Here is a 22,765-nt window from a genome sequence, read left to right as displayed (position 1 = left end):
TCTTGACCTCAGGATTCAATTCTTGTCTTACAGACAGATCAAAAGCATCCACGAGTTTTAGGAACTCCCGTGGAAAAAAATTACAAAAATGTGTACAACCCTTTGAATGGGAGGTACTCTGTTTCATGAGAATAACTAAATAACATCCTCTGGGTTCCATTAGAGTTTTGTCTAAATATTTCAGCTCCCTTGTCATTACTAATTGTTTCCATTTTAACAAATAAACATGCTTTTTTTCCCCAATCATTTAATAGTATTCAGAATCCACCTACTGACTCTACATTCCCATCCCACACAGATGTTTGTTACCCCCTCCTTGATTCTCAGTAAGATTGTGAACATAGTTTAGGAACAAAAATAGAATTTTTTAAAAAATATGCAAAAATATACATCATAGATGCAGGTTTCCTAGGCAAAGTGCCACAAATGGTTTAATTTCTCTTCACAGGGCAAACTGTGGCAAGACTGACTCGGAGCAGTTAATTTTAGATTTTTCTAGGCAGGCAATGGTACATAGCCACTAGAGAGAAGATTGCAGAGTGTTCCCCTATCCCAGTTCCAGATTGCCCAGCTTTATGACAAATACCTTGTCTCTGCTTTTTCTGTCAATAAAGTATACATGTACTTGTGCAGAAATGAAATCCTGTATTGGCACTTGGCATTTGTATTTTGTGATTCGTCACCACTCTGGAGTATTGCCTGTAAATTTACTTGCCCTGATGTTTTCACAGAGGAACAAATTCTTCTCTGATCGGACTCTCTCCCAGCCATCCTTGCCAGTTACAGCTGTGTGCACAGACCTCCTGTTTGCTCCTGGTGGATCTGTGCCTGCACACGCTTAAGGTGCTCTTTACAAAGTCAAACTGAACAAGGTGAACCTGGGGGCAGAAGTTGCCCAAGGCAGTCATCTGGTCAAAAATAAATGTGCTTTAAAAGTCAGCTGGATTTCTCCACAGCAGGCTCATGGAGCTGGAGGGCTGAGACCAGGCTCTGACTCTGCAAGGGCCATGCTGTTTGGAGAAAGACTAGTGGGAGATGTTCAGCTGCAGCCTTGGCCTGGTGTGGGGTATGAGGTTAGAGAGTTTGGTCTTGAGTATTGCTTGCTGTCAACCAGTAATGATGACCCTAGTAGATAAATGAAGAGTGGGCACACACTTCATACTTGCATGGTTGACAATAACATAGTTATAAATAGTTATAAAGATAGTTACAAAGACATCACCTGATAGTGTGAAAAGAAGAGGTGATTCCTGTCATTTGCCCTCAGAAATAGGTCCGTAACATTTTGTGACTTGTATAATGTGCTTGCCTCTCTCCTATCTTTGGCTTCTGGCCATTAATAATATGTTGTGTTTCAGTCTTGATGGCACAAGAGAGTTCTGGTATCAGTGAAACAAATCCATTTCCCTTTGTGAATCTGGGAGCTGGCTGTGTCAGGCCAAATACCAGAAGATAATACTACAAAGATGCTGCCCGCCAAATGGGGGTGTCACAGAAGGAGCGTATTGTGAGTAGGCGTCTCTCCAGCCATAACATGCTGCGCCCCAGGCTGATGACGTAAGGATGAATAGCAGGCAAATCTGAACTGCCCCATGTGAAACTCCAAGAGGTGCTTACAGTGCAGTATGCTGAATAAAATCCAAGAGTGATTCCAAAAGTCAAAACAATTCTACATGTATAGAGATCAGAATAGAGGAATTTTTCCATATATTTTTCTACTTGTGTGAGCGCTAAGTTGAAACTCCCTGTGTTCTCCCTCTGAAAAGCCTCTGTTTTACCTGCCTGGTTACATGGGCAGCGACCCAGGAGGAGGAAATGCCTTGTGACTTCCACCAGACGACTGGCCCCGTGGGAATTGGGCCCAGGCTTGAAATGCCAGTGAAATGTCTGTGCAATAAAATGCACAGATACGCAGAGAGCGCCAAAAACATTAAAATGTCAGAAAATGCTTAAAGGATTTGCAGAATTCCTGACAAACAGTGCTGATAGATAGGTGGAGTCTCAATTAAATTCACGCTTTGCTAAGAACCCTTATAGACTATTGAAGCCCCACTGAAACCTAACAAAAAATGTAAATGGTACACAGAGTTCCTTGAGGATTTCATGCCCTGTGATGAATGTGTGAGTTTTCATGTGTTAATGTTCACTCTCATTCTGGTCAAACGCAGAGGAATGACTTGGGTGTTTCCAGAGTATAGGTGAGAATACGGTGACTTAGCCCCATGTTCCTCTCTGGCCAAGTTTAATGATCCACTTCAAGACTGCACCGGGATGCTAGCAGATCCTGGCTAGCTGTTTGTTTCCTTTGGTTGCTGTGCTTGCAAGCGTAGTGCCAACATGACAGGTATATACGGCACGTATTTTTGCTGCACATCCGCAGCTCCAAAAATCTGTGCCTCTGTCATTAATGGGAGAGACGCTTTATTAATTGCCAGAGGCTCGAGAGAAAAAATATTTGTTCAGAGAAGAGAACCGAAGGAGCCAACAAAATAGAGTGACTGACAGGTTTTTTTCCCCAGAGTGCTTGGGATTGTTATGATGTCAGATCTGCATATTATTTATTGTGCGTATTCTCATCTGTTGTAGGCAGACAACTCCCTTAGTATTAATGGGAATTGTGCAATTACAAAGCTGAGAACATGTGTGCAGCAGGACTGGGGCACAGTGGGACCAGCTGAGGATGCAGTGTCAGTCTCGGATTGGAATGTCTTTATTTTCCTTGGCTTGTCACGGCCTCATACTGGAGGCAGAAAGAAAAGGTTGATACAAATCAGTGACTCACTCCTTTACTCTTTAGTGGCAGTCCCCCTGAAGTCAATGGGAATAGGCCACCATTGTGTAAAACCCTGACTCAAGTAGCGTCCTCCTGTGCACGCTTTGGGTCATGATACCTTCACTCAGACCAAGTAACGCTTTTCTCTTCAAACAATTATATGAAAAAAGTTGGAATATTTGAAGAGTGTAGTACTGTTTGTACTGCCATGCAGACAGCACAATCTGGACTCTTGCTCTTATTAAAGACATTTATGTTGAGTTAATTTTTCCTCTACAGAGCTCAACTTCTCCTTTCTGTTTCATTCTGTGAAGCTGTAATTCAATACTTATGGCAGCATAAATCCATATTAAGCTCCAGTACAAGCAGGCATAAATTCCATTGATTTCACTGCCCCGTTTACACAGGAGCATGTTTGGTCTGAGATCTCTTTTGCCTTGGAAATAATTGCCATGCAATAAATTTAGGCTTATATCTCAGCTGTGCAATGAAAGGAGAGAATAGGGATTATAGTAAAACAACATCTGAGTTAAATGCAGATAGCTTTGAAAATAAGTAAAATCTGGGATGAAGCCAGTGATGGTATTTTATATGCCTCAATCAGCTTTCATTTAAGTATCTGAAAACCTTTCCATGCATCAATGAAATAAGCCCTGCAATGTCCCTATAAAAGTAGATGGTATTAGACGATATATTTTGCATTCCCTGTTTGATCTTTACCCAGGCAGAAAGCATTGAAATCTGTTGAATTTTTTTTTCTGGAAAGAAGCTGAAAAGGATTTCAGGATTTTGTTCAAAGCAAGTGGAATGGCATTTCAGTGGATAATCTCTGAGAAAGTTGATCCCATTATAAATACCTGTGTTTGGATATAGATTTGTGTTCACAACTTTCATCCCACAGAAGTTTCCAAGCTTTTAGTGAGTGTGTCAAACAGCTGACAGGGGAACAAGTGCCTAGTGCAAGGGCACTAGTGTCACTGTGCTGCTGTTCCACTGAGAGATGTTAAGGGGGGCTCTCAGGTGCAGAGTGTTAGTGCAAGGTGGGATGGGATGGAGTCCACAGTCATTTTATGTAGAGTTGAAAATTTGTTTTAGATTGCCTTAAATTTGAGCCCGAGCATGACTTCATTGCGGTGTAGCTGTTGCATGCAAGTTACTGTTTGTGTTTGCTGATGGTTTAAAAAAATTCTTGGCAGAAATCTCTCCACTGATGATGTTTTTTCTGGTGTTTTGTTGTGCTCCGCAGGGTATAAGGAAGCATGTGATTGTATGTTTCAAAGCATCAAATAATCAAATACAGTGCAATCTTAATGTTAGCAGTGGTTTAACAGTTGAGGTTTTAAAATCCTGTAAAGGTTAAAATATAGAGTGTTTGCTTCAGCTTCTTTATGTCAATGTATACTTGTTGCTGACCTCTTGAAATTCCATCTAGGCTTTCCCTTCAGTCCAGGCCAAAATGAGGGTTTTTTTCTGACCAGCCTTAAGATTTTTGACAGACACTCGTTTCCTGTTTAGGGTGATGTTATCTTCATATGAGTTTCTGCACATGTTAAAAGCAAATATGCTCTGAGATTATCTGCTCCTGACCCTATTTTTAAGTTTTAGAAAGTAAATGTCCATTTGCATGTTTTCAGGCTTGTTGGTGCAGTCAACAATCATTAATAGTAGATTCCAGCTGCCAGATTTAGATCTATATCCAGACATCAGGATTCAGATTATGGGAATACTCATGTCTGGGGTTTTGATTTAGAGTAATGCCTCATTTAGAAAGAAACCCAGAAAAGTAAGGTTGGATGCAATTTTACTGTACAGACTTAAAAAGTCCCAGCAAGTAAACACAAAACCAACCAAACAAAAAAAAAACCCAAGCCAGCAGTGGGTTTGGGTAATTCCTGGGCTTGAGTATTTAATTGTAGGATGACAGACATATGTTGTCTGCTTCTCAGCGTCACGTGTAGCCTTTGTGAAAAGTGACTATATATGTACAGGGCATAGAGAAAGGACACAGAGCCTTTTGTCTAAAGAAGGGCGGGCAGAAAAACCTAAGAAAGTGTTACAAAGGAAATTATTAACGTGGTACCCAGACACTTTCCCCAATGGTTCCACTCTCTTGCCCTCTTTAAAGAGCTAATAATTTTTAGGTATATTGATAGGGAAACAAATTGTGATTTGGGGCTGAGAACCCCAAAGGTTGTTACATGGTTGATGGCTGATGCCTTTTCTTAGTCATCTTCTCAAGAGGAGTCTGTGCTGTGTTTTTCTCTGTGGAATCATGTGGAGTTTGTGAGCTTATTTTCCCTTTCCATCTGCTATTGTACAGAATGAGACGATTTGGCTTACTGCAACAACAGTAACAGGGAGGGCTGAAAAAATTGATATAAATATTAAGTGGTTTGATGTGAATTCTAGATAATTTACATCTTGCGTGGAAGTAAAGCTTAGTTAGGAGAGGGCTCGGTTACAGAAAACACTGTAAAATCCATAGCTCAGGCATGTAAGAAAATTCCTGCCAGTTTTGTTTTAGTTACCAGGAGTAATTGCTGAAAACAGTTGTCTTTGAGTTTATACATTCTCCAAGTACTTGTATAGGGTATTAATATTGTTTTGTGACAAGGAAGAATGGAGGTCAGTTTGTCTTTTTTTGGTCTATGCATTTTGACATTGCCAGAGAATGCCCAAGAATGAAAATAAGGTGAAAATAGCAAGTACTGAAATAGAACGTGCTGGCATGAATGCATATGTTGAAGATTGGATGACTTGCTGCCTGATGTCTCCAAGGATGCTGGCTTTTTCCACGGTGTTAGGTTTTCTCTTAATAAACGGCATACTTGATGAGCTTTGTGTCCATCAGCTGTCACATTAAAGACAGTAGTGCAGCCCATCCTCCACCTTCCACACAGTCTCTGGCAAAGCAGAACCTGGCTTGGTTAACTGCCTAGGGATAATCCTAGGAGAACTTTGCAGGTTGTGCCCAGCTGGTGTTCATCAGCATCCTGGCAGATCTAGTGGGGCTGTGGGAGTGCTGCATTCCAGGAGTCCCTGGGCAGCAGAGTTGCCTCTGAGACCTTTTAGCAAACCATGCACTGTAGAGCCACCGGAGTCCCTCACTGTGGGCTCTAGGATGGGCAGATGGGAAGGCTGTCTTCTTTCCCTCAGTCATCTTATGGTATGGCCAAGATACATCCAGTGCATTGTAGTGGTACCTTTCTATATTCAGGGGAGCACAGGTCTTCCCACCAGCTCATAGTGATCAAATTTGACCCACAACCCTATTGCAAAGCTGCTTGACAAACGTACATCCCAGGATGCTGAACACCTGTGGTAATCTTCATGGATGCTAGTCCTTTTCTTCCCGAAGGCTGTGGCCTCATACGCTGAGTGCACCAGTCGGAAAAGCAAAAGAAAACCTAAGTTACAGTTTTCCTTATTGAATATAGAAGTTACCAAGCTTTGTAGCAAACTGCAGAAGTACTGCTTTATATACCTGTCAAAAAAATAGATAGTAGGGCAGCACGTTTGAAATATGCTATATGCTTCTTTGTTTTTCTTTGTTGAGATTCCATTTCTCTTCTGCTTCTTTTTTAAATGTCATGTTACAAAGAAATGCAGACTTGCTTTCATGTTCTTACTGTCTTGAGAAATTCCAGTATTGGTTATCTGGATATGAGAAAGCCTGATTCATGAGCTCTTCAAACATCTCTGTGTTTTTACAGATATCAATGAGTGTGAAATCGGAGCCCATAACTGCGATAGACATGCCATATGTACAAACACAGCAGGAAGTTTCAAATGTAGCTGCAGCCCTGGCTGGATTGGAAATGGTATCAAGTGCACAGGTGAGGGTCATATGCATTGGTATTTATTTGTAAGTTCAGACCAAAGCTGGGTCCTAGAAATTCTGAAAAAAATCAATACCACACCTACAAATTGAGCAGAGATATGATTACCAAGCTTGTTAGGTTGATTTGACATCTTCCGTTGGAGGACAAATTCTCTGCCATGGTAACTGTGGAATCTGCATTATCTCATGTTTGACTTGTGAGTTGGTGAAAACAGACTGGAGCATGGAGACAGATGCTGTGTTCTTGAGGGCAGCTGATGGGAGGCAGTGAGAGGTCTCCTGGTGCTCCTCGTGAAAACAGGATACAGGTCTTAGTTTGAGAGTGCCCTGCAGCTTCCTCATTCACAGTTACTTTGTCAGACTTCTTTGCTGGGCTGCAAAGAAGCTGTGCTTGCTTCTCCAGTCAGATGACCCCACATACGTGTGAGTTTTGTTATGGAAGATTATTTAAAGTAGAGCTTCTGTGCGCCTTACACTATATTTAAAGTTTGTATTCATCGTGTGGTTTTTAACTGATGTTGCTTTTTTCCTTTTTTTTTTTTTTCCTAATTATTTTAAAGACCTGGATGAGTGCTCCAATGGAACTCACATGTGCAGCCCACATGCTGACTGTAAGAATACAATGGGCTCTTACCGCTGCCTGTGTAAAGAAGGTTATACTGGGGATGGCTTCACTTGTACAGGTGAGCTTTAGGAAAGCATGGGATCACCTCCAGTGGTCCCTTGCAACCTAAGTTAGTCTACGATTCAATACACAAAACCAGCTTTTAAACAATTGAAATTATTGTCTAATATGTCATCTTCTGTTGTCTTCTACTTCACCTAAGTTGCCGTAACTTGACAGAAATACTGTGTATTATACGTAATCTAAAGCAATCTTTTTTTTTTCACTTGATAAAATGCAAGTTTTCATTGAGCTTTTCTTGTTATTAAAACTATGCTTGATCATATAATTTGACTTGTTAGAAACCAATCCATTGGCAACCCACCTTCCTATTTAAATAATAAGGCACATGCATTAAAATGACTTTTTAAAATTGCCTGAAAATGTTTGTTCTTTCCACAAGTGCATGTGTGCTGCCTGTCCTCTTTACTGCATCATCCTGAGAGATGGTGTCAGGGTGCAGTGTTGACATGTAGAATGATGGAAGTAACTGCTTCTTAAAACCTCATTTTATAAACTAAATGTGATTATAAAACAGTGCTAGAGAGATGTTTTCCACCCACACTTCATTCTTCTGCTTTGAAGAACAGATTAGCTCATGTAAGCTTAGTCATTGGGAGCCCTGCTATTACGCTAAGGATATCAGTGTTGCTGGTGATGCTATGTGGAGGGTGACCTTGTTTGGAATAAAGCCATGTGATAGACAGCTGGTGGACCAGGTTTTCAGCTGCGCAAATCAGCAGCACTCTTATCAGCTACAGCAGATTTTTATGGCATCTGAGAATCTGGCTCAGCAGGTTTAAGGCTGAATTTGAATCATTCCAAATTATAAATGGACCCTGGGATTCTGTTTAATTCTCTCCGTATAATTTACTCTTGAATCTGATTCAGCTTCCTTAGCGGCCTTCATAACCCAGTACTCTTTGTTAATTTCCCATATGATGATTTCCAGGAGTCTATAAACTACATCTCTCAAATGGAGTGCTTACGGAGTTTCTGCATTCAATAGAACTTTTTTTTTTAAAAAAAAATTGTATACTGTATTGTTCATGGATGCAGGAGGTGGCTGGGATTCAGACTAGGGCACACAAGTGTTCCATAAGCCCTCTGCCAACGTGTGCAGCATTCACCCTGGTAGTAGGTACTACTTTGGATTTGCCAGACTTTGATTTTTGGCTCACACTGCCAGCCAGACTATGTTGCAACAAGTAGGGTGTTGTATAAAATTTCAGGTAGAGAGTAAGGGCCACAATCTATCTGAAGGGCAGCATAGTCCAGTAGCAAGGCTGGTTTTCTCATAAGCTGTTAACCTGCAGTTTAATTTTGATCAAGTTATTTTGACCTCAGTGCCACTTTTTTGTCAGTGTTTTGCACGTTTGGCGTGGAGACTGCCTATTACCATATGTTTGCTCATTGCACAGTAAACCTCTTTCTTCAATTGCTGCCTCAAGGCTTTACTGTAATAGAAACAATAACTATAATAAAATTCACATGCTCATTCTGAGTCTAAATTTGACCCTGTGTACTGCCTCCAATTGTTATTAGCTGTAGCTACTTTAGGAGTCTGTGCCTCTCTAATTTTCCTTTTGATGAGAAGCTGTGTTTTCAACATGTCGGAAATATACCAAGCTGTTACATGTAATAGTCTCTGCAGATAACTAGGTTGCAATTTCTTCTGCAAGTGTTCAGAACTAATAGAAGAATTAAAATCTTTGAAACACCGCATGCTTCAGCTGAAACAAATGTTGGTGAGAAAACCATGTTTACGGTAAACCTGCAATTTCTCTTCCTTTTACAGACCTCGATGAATGCTCAGAAAACTTGAATCTCTGTGAAAATGGGCAGTGCCTCAATGCCCCTGGAGGATACCGTTGTGAATGTGATATGGGATTTTTGCCAAGCCCAGATGGGAAAGCATGTGAAGGTAATTCTCCATAAGCTTTAAACAACACTCAACAAATTCTGCCTTAATAGTTTTTTATGTTTGAAATTTTTTATAATTGGTTGCAGTTGTGGTGGTATTGAGAACCGCCTGAAAATTGTCAATAGTAGTTGCTTCTTTTCAGTTTTATGCATTTATTATGGGCCTCTAGGTGTTCATCTACCTATTGTATGTGGAGAGAACAGCTTTTTGGAGCTTATCTTACGAGATACTCTGTCAGCTGCCATTTCATCTTGGTCAGTTGTACCCAGTTCTTCATTTTACTCATAACAGTTAAACAGAAAAAGCTGTTACTTTGTCTGGGTGTATATGAAGCTGAAAAACACTGATTTGGTAGCTAGTACAGTGAACGTGCTTTGAGGGCCTCTGTGAGGTGCAGAAGCAGAGTTTGAAGCCTTGCAGAAAGTTTGTATGACTGCCAAAAAAAAAAAAACCACCAACATCCCATGAGTATGCGTTCAGTTTTGAAAGTGAGTTGTCGGTTAACTGTTTACAACTCGTTCATAAGAGTTTTGCATGTGCAAAGATTCGCAAAAATCAAATAGTAAACATGTTACCTACATGATTAAGGTCATATATTTGATCGTAGCATTTGAAATCTGCAGTTGATATAATGCTAATCAGTCAGTCAAGAAGAATCAGCCGTATCTCTGACATATTAATAACTCATAGTAACTGGTGTTTGATGGAGTTCTTAAGTACATCACTATAAATAGAATTTTTTTCCCCTGTAAAGTGTTCTGTGTATTTTTTTTTTAGTAATCTACCAAGAGAAATAATTTATGAGAGTGAATTTTTGGGTAAACTAAAACAATATTAGGTTTCATAATATTTCATGAAACAATTTACTTTCGAACCTTTTAGCTAACTTTAAATAGCTTATGTAGAGCCTAGTTCCTGTTGCTAAAACAGACTTTCCTTGATGTCCCAGATACGTACTCTAAATGCAGCATTTTAAGGTACTTTGTAAACACACACTTTTTTATTGTTATCAGATTGGTGGCTCTTGGTGGAGTGCGTATGGTGTTCAGTAGATACTGAATCAGATGCAGTGATTTGGACAAAAGGCACAAAAGTGAGCTTTGCTTGCCAAACCTGAGATCTGTCAAATGCAGAAACCTGAAAATGAGCATCAAGTTTACCTTTGGGCAGAAGCTTTTCCTTTGCTGATGTCCAGCTTTCTGCAGATGACTGCTGATTAGAATTTTTCAAAAGATGTCTCCTGCCATGTTTAATTTTGCTACTTGCCAGATTAACCCACTAATAAGCTCAGATTGTTTCTGGCATGGCTTCCAGAGACACTGGAAAGAGCCTTTTGCCCAGAAACAAGGTTATGGATTAGGTTCCTTAGACTCCATACATAAATCTGGCATGTTATTTTTCTGGTCTTATACAGTGTGCAGAAGCAGTTGGCTTCCAGATCCATGTTTTCTGAACCCTTTTGCATTTCTCTGTCTATATCTTAAAAATACAAGGAAACCTCATATTTTTCCCTTTCTGTTCCTCCATCAGATATTGATGAGTGCTCACTTCCTAACATCTGTGTCTACGGCACTTGTCATAACCTCCCTGGACTTTTCCGATGCGAGTGTGAAGTGGGCTATGAGTTGGACCGAAGTGGTGGTAACTGCACAGGTAAATATAATTTTGAACAACATGCTTTTTAATTTTCTTCTAGTGTCATGGTCAGCTCTGTAGGAAATTCTTGTAAAAAGCTATACAAATCAGAGTGGATATCGGAAAATGTGGACTTCCCTGCTGTATAACATGGGATTCTCCTTCCTGCCTTTTCTACACTCTTTCCCCTTCTTTGTCAACCTCTGATATCCCATCGGTTTAAGAGAAGAAGGGGGAAAACAGAGCAGTGAGAGCCCTTCTGTCTGCCTGCATCTCCCAGCCAGAGATGTGTTGCACCTTGTAGTTTCCATTCACAGTACTGGAGGGTAAGCTATGACCTTGTGGTGTACTTTGCCCTTAAGCATTTCTTTTAGTACTTTATGTGAATTTTAGTTCATGGATTGGTTTCCCCACGAAATGATGAGTTTATCTCAAACTGCTGTTCTCAAATGTGTATGTATGGGTTTTTAGAGCTTCCTGGAGATCAGTGTATCTCCTAACTAATGGATTTATGGTGGTCAGCATATGATACCTGATATATTGATGGTTTGCACTGTCCTTGAGTATTTGCTTACCGTCTGCTTTTATTTTTTTCCCAGATGTTAATGAATGTGCAGATCCCACAACCTGCATTAGTGGCACATGTGTCAATACTGCTGGTAGTTACACCTGTGAGTGCCCTCCTGATTTTGAGCTGAATCCCACCCGAGTTGGATGTGTTGGTAAGGGACCGTTCCTTATGTTATTTACAAATGAAGTTGTGCAGAGAGGCTGCAAGGCTAACTGTTTAGGAGTAGGAATAATGTCCCAGGTCATAGAAAAGGGCTGGAACAGGCTCTCCAGCTCCCACCCCACTGCCCCTGGCTTAGAGGTTGTAATAGTGCAGTGGGCATACGTCCAGAGTGATGTAGCAGGCCAGCAGTGCCCAGCTGCCAGAACCCAACCCTTGGGGCTTGTTACAGCTGTCCACAATTTACAGCAGGCGTGAGACGATTTTACATTTCAACAAGCTTAAACCAATGTCCAGCTGGCCCCAAGATGGCAGGTGAAGTTGCAGCATAAAGCCACGAGGCTCTTGGAGCATTGAGCGCAGCTTGGCTAGGTGCAGCTTCACAACTGATGGAAATGCTCTTGTATTAGGCTCCAGCTGCTTAGTAATCCTCTGATATTTTTTTGTTTGTTTGTTTAAGAGGACATAGGGATGCTCCTCAAATTCAAATGGATTTGAAATTCCTAACTTTAGTAGATGCTTTCATGCTTGTTAACCTCAAGGAGAAGAAAGCAGTGAGTTTCTAGAACTGGAGGGATGTACAAGTGCACGTGAAAATGTGAATCAAAATGAGAAAGGGCCTGGTTGAACTGCCCTTGGTCATGCTGAATAAATTCCCTATTTTGTGGCAAGTCCAACAAAGCCAAGGAATGGGACACCACCATCCTATCTAAGTGGGAAAAGCTGGGCCCTCCTGGACAATGCAAATTACTTGCTTTGGCTGTCCTACAAGAAATGGGAGCCATCTGAAGGTATCCCTCGTCCTGAGATACGTTGTGTTTTCCTCTTATAAGATGTGTTTCTTATGTGCATTCTGAATAGATACACGATCTGGCAACTGTTACCTGGACATTAAAACTCGTGGAGATAATGGTGGCACCTTCTGCAGCAATGAGATTGGAGTGGGTGTTTCCAAGGCTTCCTGTTGCTGCTCTCTGGGCAAAGCTTGGGGCGTTCCCTGTGAACATTGCCCACTTGTGAACACAAGTAAGCCAGCTTTCCTGGGTTAAACACAACAATACAGTGTGTTTGTTGGATTATTTTTTTTTCTAATTTAGCCAGGTAACTCCTCAGTGTAATCATTTCTTGTGTACATGCAGAGGACAGTTTTTCACTGGTCTCAACCAAAAACTTTTCTGATCTTTGAAAAAGATTATTTAGCCAGAAGATTATAATTTTTGAGCAAGTTTGGTGTTACACAAGAAATTACATTATGAAATGGAATAGCAGTTGATGTTACAGAGTAAAACCTAATGTTTTTATCTGGTTACTTTGTTACTTTACATTTAAATTACCTGTAATAATCTGATTAATTTTCAAAAATAATTTCAAAAAATGCGCTGAAAATGTTTATACTAATTTAGGTTCATAAATCTATTTTATTTTCAGCTGAATATAAGGTTCTTTGCCCTGGAGGGGAAGGATTCCGACCAAACCCTATTACAGTTATATTAGAAGGTAATGTTTACATTTTCCTATATTTACACATCTAAAATTATGAAACTCTTCAGTGACTGTTGCTTTTCATAGGAAAGCATAAATGAAACTTGCGGGTTTGTTTTAACAGATATTGATGAATGTCAAGAACTGCCTGGACTTTGCCAAGGAGGAAAATGTATTAATACGTTTGGTAGCTTCCAGTGCCAGTGTCCGTCAGGGTACTATTTGAATGAAGAGACCCGAGTGTGTGATGGTAGGTAGCCTTCACTTAACCAGTCTGCTTTTATTCTTAGAAAATGATGACAGTTCAATATGCAGAAGAACTGGTCTGTCCTTGAAAAGGAGCGTAACCAGACTAAGCAGTGTAAAGCTTAAAGGTGGGAAGATTGGAACAGTTGAGAGAGAGAAAATTCCTTCTTGACTATGTTGAAATATATGCAAATTTTTGTTTAAAATGATCAGATTTTGATCAAAACCAGAAAACCCCAAAGTTTTTATTTAAGTAAAACATAATTTACTAACCAGCTATAAAAAATAGCTGTTTGGTAATGGGTAATGCATAAGCACTCAGATAAAGAGCAAACTTACACCATGAGTCTGCTGAGCTGGTTACAGGGTGTCCAGGACATTTTTCTACTACTTATTTTCTCTCCTGCTGACCTCAATGTCCAATTGAAAACTCTGGGTGTACTGCAAAACATTCTCCTTCCACTAGCATGTTCACTAGTACATGTTCATCACATTACATGCAACTGTCAGATTGTAGTGGATATAAAACTTCAAGCAACCCCATCAAGTCCTTAATTTCCCATTGCCTAGGCTGTCTTCAGCCTTCCAGACTGTTACATAGTGCCTATGACGTGCCAAACATGACAGAAATACAAAAGATTCAGATCCTAAATTAAAGCTGAAGCAAAGTGCTTCATCCGTATTGTGCTTACATAGCTCAACAAATGTTAAAGAGGAAATCTACCGCTATATTTTTCCTCCATGGTGTGTCACAGATACTTCAAAATGGTAAGGCTAGTGAGATACTTCTGAAGTTTTAGGAACTAGGGTGTTTTGGGGGTGGTGATTTGGTTTGGTTTTTTTAAACAAAGGTTAAAGTCTCTTGATGAAGTAAACATGACTGACATCTTGTGTTGGGAAAGTTACTCATTTTCCCCAGTAAGGCAGACTGTATTGGCATCATTGCTTATCGAGATGGGCTCTCCACAGGGAACAGCTTTGATTCTTGTCCGGATCTGGGAATCCAGAATGGATGAGATCCTCAAATACTACTTTTATACAACAGGGGCAAAACCCAAATTGCTGTCTCTGACCTGGTAGACATATCAGAGTTCCCTTCGTCACATCATAGACAGCCTTTCCGCGGCCACCTGTGCCACCGCTTCCTTCCCTCTGTGGGCTTCACTCCACCGTGACCTTGCTCAGAGCCCCTTCAGCTCTCCTCCACCAGTACCTTCCTACCTCAGGTGTTACTGAGATATTCTCATTCTCAGAAGCACAATGAGATAGCTTCTGTGGCCACTCACTGCCTTTTTGTTCTCTTCTAGATGTGAATGAGTGTGATACACCTGGCATTTGTGGACCTGGCACATGTTACAATACTGTTGGGAACTACACGTGCATCTGCCCTCCTGATTATATGCAAGTTAATGGAGGAAACAACTGCATGGGTATGGGTTGTTGGGTTTTTTTCAAGCTTATCTTAGTGGTTTGGGGCAGGGTTTTCCTGGGCGCAAATCAGAACTATTTCTGTGAATTGAGTTATACAAGAATTAACTAAATGAAAGATCAAGCTTCTCTCATTTTTTTAAATAAAGCAAGGCAAATCACTTTTAATGCAGATGTTTCAGTACTTCATCAGAATTTCTCCTCTAATTTGGTATTTTCTTACAAGTTTCACTTCAGCCCTGAAAGCTTCTATATGTGAAACACTGCTAAAATTACTCAGACTTCACAGAATGAAGTCACAAGCTGTGTACGGTTCTGAGGGGGAACCATAAACTAGCTTATGGTTTTTAGTGTTGGGCAAAGCCCCAACTTGAATACTTTGGTAAGTCTGATGAGTGTTACAGCAGTGTTGCTTGCTCTTGAATATTTCTATTGCTTTCTCATACTTTTAGAGTACTCTTCTAGGGAGAGGCTCTTCTGTAGTATTCTACAGTGCTGCAGCGTCTCCTTGACAGGGGCAAAAAAGTACATATTTGAAGGAGGTATCTCCTAAACCCTTCAGATAGATCATCTTCCATAAGAATTGCTAATGCATTGGTCTGGGTTTTTCTTCACTTTCACAGATATGAGAAGAAGTCTGTGTTACAGAAATTACTATGCTGACAATCAAACCTGTGATGGTGAACTGCTCTTTAATATGACCAAGAAAATGTGCTGCTGTTCCTACAATATTGGACGTGCGTGGAATAAACCTTGTGAACAGTGTCCTATCCCAAGCACTGGTATGTTTTTGCATTGCAAAACTATTTGAAGGCCTTGGTAACATCGGAATTATTATTAATGTGTGTAACATTGTTAGAGATACAATATCCTTGTCTGCGCTTGTGTGCCCAAAATGAAGGAATTAATACTTTTCTGGCCTGGAGGTGACCAGCCCTAGTCACAATGAAGGCATATGTGGAGTGGCTTGCGTTCATGCTGCTGGGCCATGCCTCCTTTGTGCCGGTTTCCCTGTCTGGGAGGCTTCATGCTCTGTATTGGTTAATCTGCCTCTTTGCAAATGCGTGTTGATCCGGTGGTGAGGCACTGACCAAGGTTTTGCTCCATTGCAATACTGCCATTGCTCCAGCAAATGTGGTGTCTACAGTGCTGTGCCTCAGCTGCTGATCACCGCAAAGAGCCTTTGTGGTAGCCATGGGTTTACAGAGGTCTCCTCTGAGAATGATCTGTGTCAAGCAGCTAAACATAAAATGTAGGAGTTTCTGTGCTAATTGTATGGGCGTACAGGACTCCTCCACACTGGGTAAGACCGCAGAGTTGAGCCCAGGACATACCACTGGTTCAAGGTGGTTTGCTTCAAGAACAAACTTCCTAGACACTTATTTGAATCTCTTCCAACGTAACCATTCATGGTTTTAGAAGTCAGGTCTTTGTATGAAAAAACTGTAAGGCACAGAGGTAAGCATGTGCAAAGCAAAATGGGCATGTGATCCCAAGCCCTCTGCATCTTTGTATTTGCTAATTTCAATGGCCTTTGAATGAGAACCCAAGTGCATGTTAAGCACATCACATGGTGAGCCTCGGGAAAGGGTCTGCATACCTCTGTGTGCCCTGCAGGTGCTGAAAGAGTAGGAGATTAACTTTCTTGGGCAAAGGATGTAATGACTTTTTGACTGTTGATTAATTCCAAATACTATAATTGTTGCTTTGTTTTCCTGCTGCAGATGAATTCTCCACACTCTGTGGAAGTCAAAGGCCTGGCTTCTTCATTGACATTTATACAGGATTACCAGTTGGTGAGTTGTAATTTCTGTTTTTAACTAAGTGCCATGCTATCTCTGCCCAGGGAAGAGGGAAGGTTTGTTTTCCCAATTACTTTTTTTTCATGAGAGGAATAACGACTAAACAGTGTAATGGAGTTCAACCCTCCATTTAAATCTGAGCCTGCAAACTCTCTGCCTAGCTCCTCCTGGCTGGCAGCAATGATAATTGCTGCTTGTAATCAAGACAACATAAAGCTCCAAAAACTGTAATCAGGCCTACATGAGCAGGGCACGGATACTGAGAATAAGAGGTCTGGGAGTAAGGCCAACTAGCATTTGGCCTGAGAGGAATTAGGAGTCTTTCCCTCAAACTAAAGCAGAGATTTAATCTGACATTTCACATCAGTCCCCCTGTGTATTGGTTTGACACAAAAATCCTTTTTTCTGCTCAGCTGGAATATTTCTCACATATGTTATTGTGTGTAACATTTGAATCGTGAGTAACAAATTGCAAAACAAAAAGAGGGAGAGAATGAGGAATTCTAAGACAGGGAGTTGAGTAAATCCCTAATGGGACTTCCTTTTGTTTTTATTCACACAAAAATGCAAATAAGAAGCAGATAATGTGCCCTGTAGCAAACACAGGCAGCATATAGGCAATAATCAGGTGCTTTAACATTAGGCTGTTGCTGTGATGCAGTGTTCACCTAGTTAGATGGAAATATTTATAGTAAAGTGGGGAATATGATTTTTAAAGAAGTTACAGAAATGTACAGTATTTATTATTTACCAGGTCATTTCTTAGAAGCAAAGTTCCCCCTTCTAGCTATTAACATTAGCCCAAATTGTCGCCAAGTCTACTCAAGCTAATTGGACATCAGCACTGGTAGGGAGACCTTGGATTGTGCTAACTTGCGTAGGTAAAAGCTGCATTTGTAGCAGCTGATGTGTGTGCCAGGAGTGTTGCAGCCTGCTCTGTCTGCCCTGCTGCGTCATAGAGCAATGTACCTTCAGAAGCCAACTGAAGCAGAAGGGCTGTCCCCCTGCAGAGGTCACCAGTACATCCCAGTGCATGCTGCACTGTGGTGAGACTGATGCACATGCAGCTTTATGCTGTGCAGATCTCAGGCTTTCCCTGCTGCTTTGGGATCTTGGCCTGTCTTACTAAGTTGTAGCACTCAACCTGCTGCTTTTGCACAGGAATTGCTTTTGTCCCTTACATCTGTAGGCACAGGGCACAGGAACAAGGTAGCACCCACTCTGCAGGGACACAGCTTTATGTACCCTGTAATATTTGCTTACAGTCCTTACGTGATGTTACTTTTCTGTTTGGATTAAAGTTCTATATATTTACTCCAGATGGTTGTTTCAGACACAGAAGTAGTTCTATTTTTACTCACCCCTTGTATAATCAGAGGGCTCAGAATTACAGAATCTAATGTAGGAAATTAAAGGTTTGATCCAGCAGCAAAATTAAAAACAATACATTATCTGATGGAAAATCACTTTAGCTGACAATTTCTCACCATATCCTCTGTATTGTGTACATCAGTGCATGTGGCAGTTTTTGGAGAGGACTCTCTGAACTCTTCTGTGTTGTCAGACTATTCAAGATGTGTAATTTACAGACCCAATAGGCAAGACATGTAATTGTAATAGCAGCTGGGTTTTTTTGTGCCAAAATGAGTTACTTAACCCTGGTGTATATAAAGCATTGGCAAACCCTGGCTGCCTGGCTTCGTCAATCTAATTAATAGCATGCTGGCAACACTTCAGAGGTTACCTGGCATTGGCACTTTCAAACTGTTATATAAAAACATGAAAGTCTTTTCAGATTAACAAGGGTAAAACTGTGCAAAACTAATTCTGACGAGTGTTTGTGTTCAGTCATGCTCTTCTGTATTAAATCAAAGACAGTTACGTTCTCTCTGGCTCTTCCCAATAACTTCACTGTAACACTGAGGAGGAAGATGTTCATCAAGGCTGTGGGTGGGAGACGTGGGGAAGGATGTGTGCTACCTTCTGCATTCCTGTGTGGCAGCATATATCTTCACTACAGTGAAGCCTGAGAAAACAGAAAATACCTGCATTTCCAGTTTGGAATGACTCACTGTCTGTTGCAGTTGGGAACATTCTGATGATAGCATTATACATTTGATAATTCTCTTAAGGATAAATGCATAAGGACATATTCTGTAGCAGATTTCATGAAGTGCTGTTTACAAATATTTTAAAAAAAATCTCTTCTTGCAGATATTGATGAATGCAGAGAGATTCCTGGAGTGTGTGAAAATGGGATCTGTATAAACATGGTTGGCAGCTTCCGATGCGAGTGTCCTGTGGGGTTCTTCTACAATGACAAGCTACTGATCTGCGAAGGTAGAGTGCTGATCTCATTCAGAGAAACGGGCCTTCACCACCTGGCGACTCAGACACTGGCAAATCTGATATACTTGCAAATCATCCTCAATGAGGGGAAAATACCAGTATCAGTGTCATAAGTCTGTGTCAATTCAGACGTTTTGAATTCTTTTGCATAGAAAATACCAGATTTTCCATCAGACAATCTGAGGCCTTGAAGGAGCGTGAGTCAGCAGTCATGGGAAGAAACATTGTTTTTCAGATTTGACAGTAAAGCCAAGAAAAGAGTAGTAGTTTTGAGTCAGATCATGAGCACATTTTTTTTTAATTCCAACCAAGATATTTTTTTGTAATGGAACAAAGATTTCTGTAAATAATATAAACACATGATCATTTTTTCCCCAATCTGAACATTTCCTAACATTGTATTAGTCAGTTTAATGGAGAAACCAAAGATGGCAGTATGAATTGATTTAATTCTCCGGTGTGGGTTATGCCTGCTGACAGCATGGTGCTGCGCTGCAAGCAAGGTATTGAGACCTTTAAATAAAAGCATCTTCCGTATGTTGCTTCTAACTGAAACTGTTACATTCCTAGGGAAATAAAGTTCTATTTTTTTGCAGCCACTTAAGTAAGGAAAATTGGACAAAAATTTTTGCCTAAAATTTTTTGGTGGTGTTTACACTGAAAGCTACTAATATCCTATAGGGATCTCAAGGATCTCCCTTAATCATAACAGAGTATCATAGTCTCCAGTGGAGATCTGTGCAGACAGAGCAGCTTACTTTTTCTGATCACAGTCTTAAGACTGAAATCCACCCAAGTGAAGTGTTGCAACAGGCTTTTCATGGGCCTTTCAACACCTTCAGGAAACCATGGTATAAATTCTCTAAATAGGAGTGTATTTTACAAATGGACCATGTGGGTTTGGGATCATTTCAGGAGATACCTAATGTGACCAAAAATCTACTTTCATCAATACATTTATTTTTTCAGGATTAGAAAGAAATTCCTCTGTTTGTGTAAGATAATACTCTTTATGCTAAAAACAAAGTCGATTTCTTTCTAGTGCCAGCTTACCATGACAATCAAATTCCCTTTTTGTATTGACAGATATTGATGAATGCCAAAATGGACCAGTGTGTCAGCAAAATGCAGAATGTGTCAACACAGCTGGTAGCTACCGTTGTGACTGTAAACCTGGCTACAGGTTCACATCAACTGGCCGCTGCACTGGTGAGTCCTTCTGGCTTGTTTGTGTGAGGCTCTGCAAAAAGTAGTAGATTTTTAAAAGAAGACTAAAAAAGCATAACTTTTCTTCAGAAAGATGGTATACCAGGACATGACCTGGGCTCCAAGAACCCTCTTCTTAAAGCCTTTTAGGGCATCCCATAAACACTCTGGTCATTCCTGGAAGGTTAAGGGGCCCATCCCACAGAAGCATAAATGAGAGTTATCACCTGAGTAGATGTTTGTCTTCCATTTTATCCCACCAGCCACTGGCAAATATTTTTCTTTAGCCTGTGTTGTGTCTAGGCAGACCAGTTGATTCACTACCTTTTGACTAACTATTTTGTGATGCTAAAAATTCAGTTGCAGTCCTGACAGGGACCTTCCTCTACATAAATTCTTTGATTTTAATTTTAATTTGCTGTTTAATTTAATTTTAAGATTTGTTTTAGCAATTTATTTGCCACTTGTGTTTTTACAAATAGCTCACTGCTTGCTGGGGTCTCTGCTGATAACATGAACTTATCTGCTAGCCCATATGCACTAAATTAAAAAGCTTATTGTTAAACTTCCTAACTTTTATGTGGATTTGAACAAGCCTCTGAACATTATTTTTAAATACTGAGTGGGACTGCAGTTCTCTAATCTATGTGCTTTTTCTTATAATATCGTAGTCCAGAGGGGCATTCATGTTATCTTGATTACTTGAAGAATCACAGAGATTTTTTTAAAGACTGCTGTGGGCCAAGCACCTGTAAATATTATATACATTTCTGAACAAAATAATAATTACAACGGAAACTGGTAACGTTTTCCTTGGGTTTTTGCTTCTGAGTACTTGAGTTTTAGGAAGTGTACTTTTCCCTACAGTGCAGTTTTCCATTGTTTCATGTGACCCTTAAGGGAAAAGGGTGTAGGGACAACCAGAACGCTACTATGAGAACTAAAACTTTGTTTTGTTAAGCTATGCAGTGGCACATGTAAATATTCAATATGTTCTAATGTAATTGTTGTTGTTATGGGTTCGTTACAGCAGTACAGGAAGAGCCAGGGAAGGTTCTGATATGGGTTACAATACCAGACATGAATTGGCACCAACAGTAATACTTCCCTGTATTTTGCTCTTATTTTATATTTAGTGAAAATAAAGTTACACAATTAGAGTCAAAATAAAAGCAGTTGATAAAATACTTGATTCAGCAAAGGGAGGAAATTTCCAACAGCTCTGCTGAGAGCAAAGAGTGCTGAGCATCTTGCTGTATTGGATCAGTCATGCTACCGCATGGAAAATGATGATATCCCAGTAGTTTATTGAATCAAAACTGATGTATCACAGCCACTTTTACTATGAGTACTGCATGTATCTTACTGTGAAAATAGCATTCTTCTGGTGCTATCTATTGTGGTATAATAAATAATTTTTCATATAAACTCATTTTGGCACTTAATTTTGCCTCCCAATTTTTTAACAAGTTACAGTGTTCTCTGTTTATCCCAAAAGAAGTGACTTTTCCCTGGGATTTTAATTCACTATTCATTTGCCCATACAGCAGCAAAGAGAGAATCACAATTTTTCTTTCATCTCTACTCTCCTGAGCTGTGAAGGTTAAGAGTTCTTAAGAAGCACATTATCCAGCACTGGTTTCCGTTCTGCCTTCTTTAGACTCTAATTAGCAGCAGTATCATTAATAGCATTGGGAGAGCTTGATCCTCAGTGAACACACATCCAAATTTACTTGTGGCCCCAGATGATGCATGGTAATCCTGGGGATGGGGGCAATCAAGATTGTCCATATGCCAACTAGAGTGTAGAGAAGTGGCAGCAGAGGGAGGGAGACAAGATGTAATAAATTAATTTCTTTGCAATTAGGAACTACTTGACTCTTAGTTTTGCAGTGACCTGGGGGTGGTTTGGTAAGAAACTGCAGTCGCTTTGCTTAGGTTGCATTTAAAAAGAAAATGAATGCATGCTAAAATCTAATCGATTCTAATGCAAGCTTATGGCAGCACCTCAGTTCTCGTTTTTGGAGCTGCTGCGGACAGAGTGTCAGGAAGCATATTGAATGAAACCAGCTCTTGTTGGTGATGAGGTCAACAGAAGGGCATCATTTGATTCATGTTTCTGATTTGTCATGGGGAAAAAAATGTGCTGGACAGCAAACATTCCATTCTTCAAAATTTTGTTTCATTCACTATTGATAGGATCCTGAATTCTGCCTGAAAGCATTGATAACAAGAGTAGCAGGAGGCAGTCAGCTGTTGGACAACTGTGGTGGATGCCCTGCGATTGTCAGGCAGCATAGCACATGCTGGCAGGATAGCTTTCCCTTTCCCTAGCGCGCTCTGCAGAATTATGCAGTTGGGTGTTTGCTGCTGTTGGCGAAGTATTTTCAGACTCCATATAGCAGTAATTCTTCTTGCTGACTGAGCTTTGTCTGGCTTACAGGATCATCACATTGCATGAGGCATGGATGCTACAACACATATGTATACATGTACCCATTTTATCACTGCATAATGAGTAGATAAATCTACAATGCGTTTTATCTCTCTGTAAGCTGAGTGAGAAAAGTGTGGGATTCATCTCCCTTTCTGTTTTGTATGATTTCTGTGAGTTAATCAAGCAATTTGTGCTATAATCAAGCATAGCTAAAAGCAAGTAGCTGCTTTCATGAGAAGAATAGAAAC

The 22,765-nt window shown here is 40.3% G+C and overlaps 1 protein-coding gene across 5 annotated transcripts in view; it reads left to right on the top strand.

The window, feature by feature from the left end:
* FBN1 (fibrillin 1) overlaps positions 1-22,765 on the top strand; it is a 171,983-nt gene that overhangs the window by 123,894 nt on the left and 25,324 nt on the right. For 4 of the 5 annotated variants that reach the window (XM_080394652.1, XM_080394650.1, XM_080394648.1 and 1 more), the window contains 13 exons: positions 6,487-6,609; positions 7,175-7,297; positions 9,077-9,202; positions 10,733-10,855; positions 11,437-11,559; positions 12,429-12,593; positions 12,996-13,064; positions 13,174-13,299; positions 14,603-14,725; positions 15,347-15,505; positions 16,448-16,519; positions 18,740-18,865; positions 19,961-20,083. In XM_080394652.1, coding sequence (XP_080250778.1) covers positions 6,487-6,609; positions 7,175-7,297; positions 9,077-9,202; positions 10,733-10,855; positions 11,437-11,559; positions 12,429-12,593; positions 12,996-13,064; positions 13,174-13,299; positions 14,603-14,725; positions 15,347-15,505; positions 16,448-16,519; positions 18,740-18,865; positions 19,961-20,083 — 1,581 coding nt within the window. The remainder of the gene's footprint in view (positions 1-6,486; positions 6,610-7,174; positions 7,298-9,076; positions 9,203-10,732; positions 10,856-11,436; positions 11,560-12,428; positions 12,594-12,995; positions 13,065-13,173; positions 13,300-14,602; positions 14,726-15,346; positions 15,506-16,447; positions 16,520-18,739; positions 18,866-19,960; positions 20,084-22,765) is intronic. The other variant, XM_080394651.1, reaches the window with a different exon arrangement.

This window comes from Falco punctatus (genome assembly GCF_963210335.1).
Source record: "Falco punctatus genome assembly, chromosome: 7".
Taxonomy (NCBI): Eukaryota; Metazoa; Chordata; class Aves; order Falconiformes; family Falconidae; genus Falco; species Falco punctatus.
The sequence above is the reverse complement of the archived record's forward strand: the minus strand, read 5'-3'. Positions and strand labels throughout refer to the sequence as shown.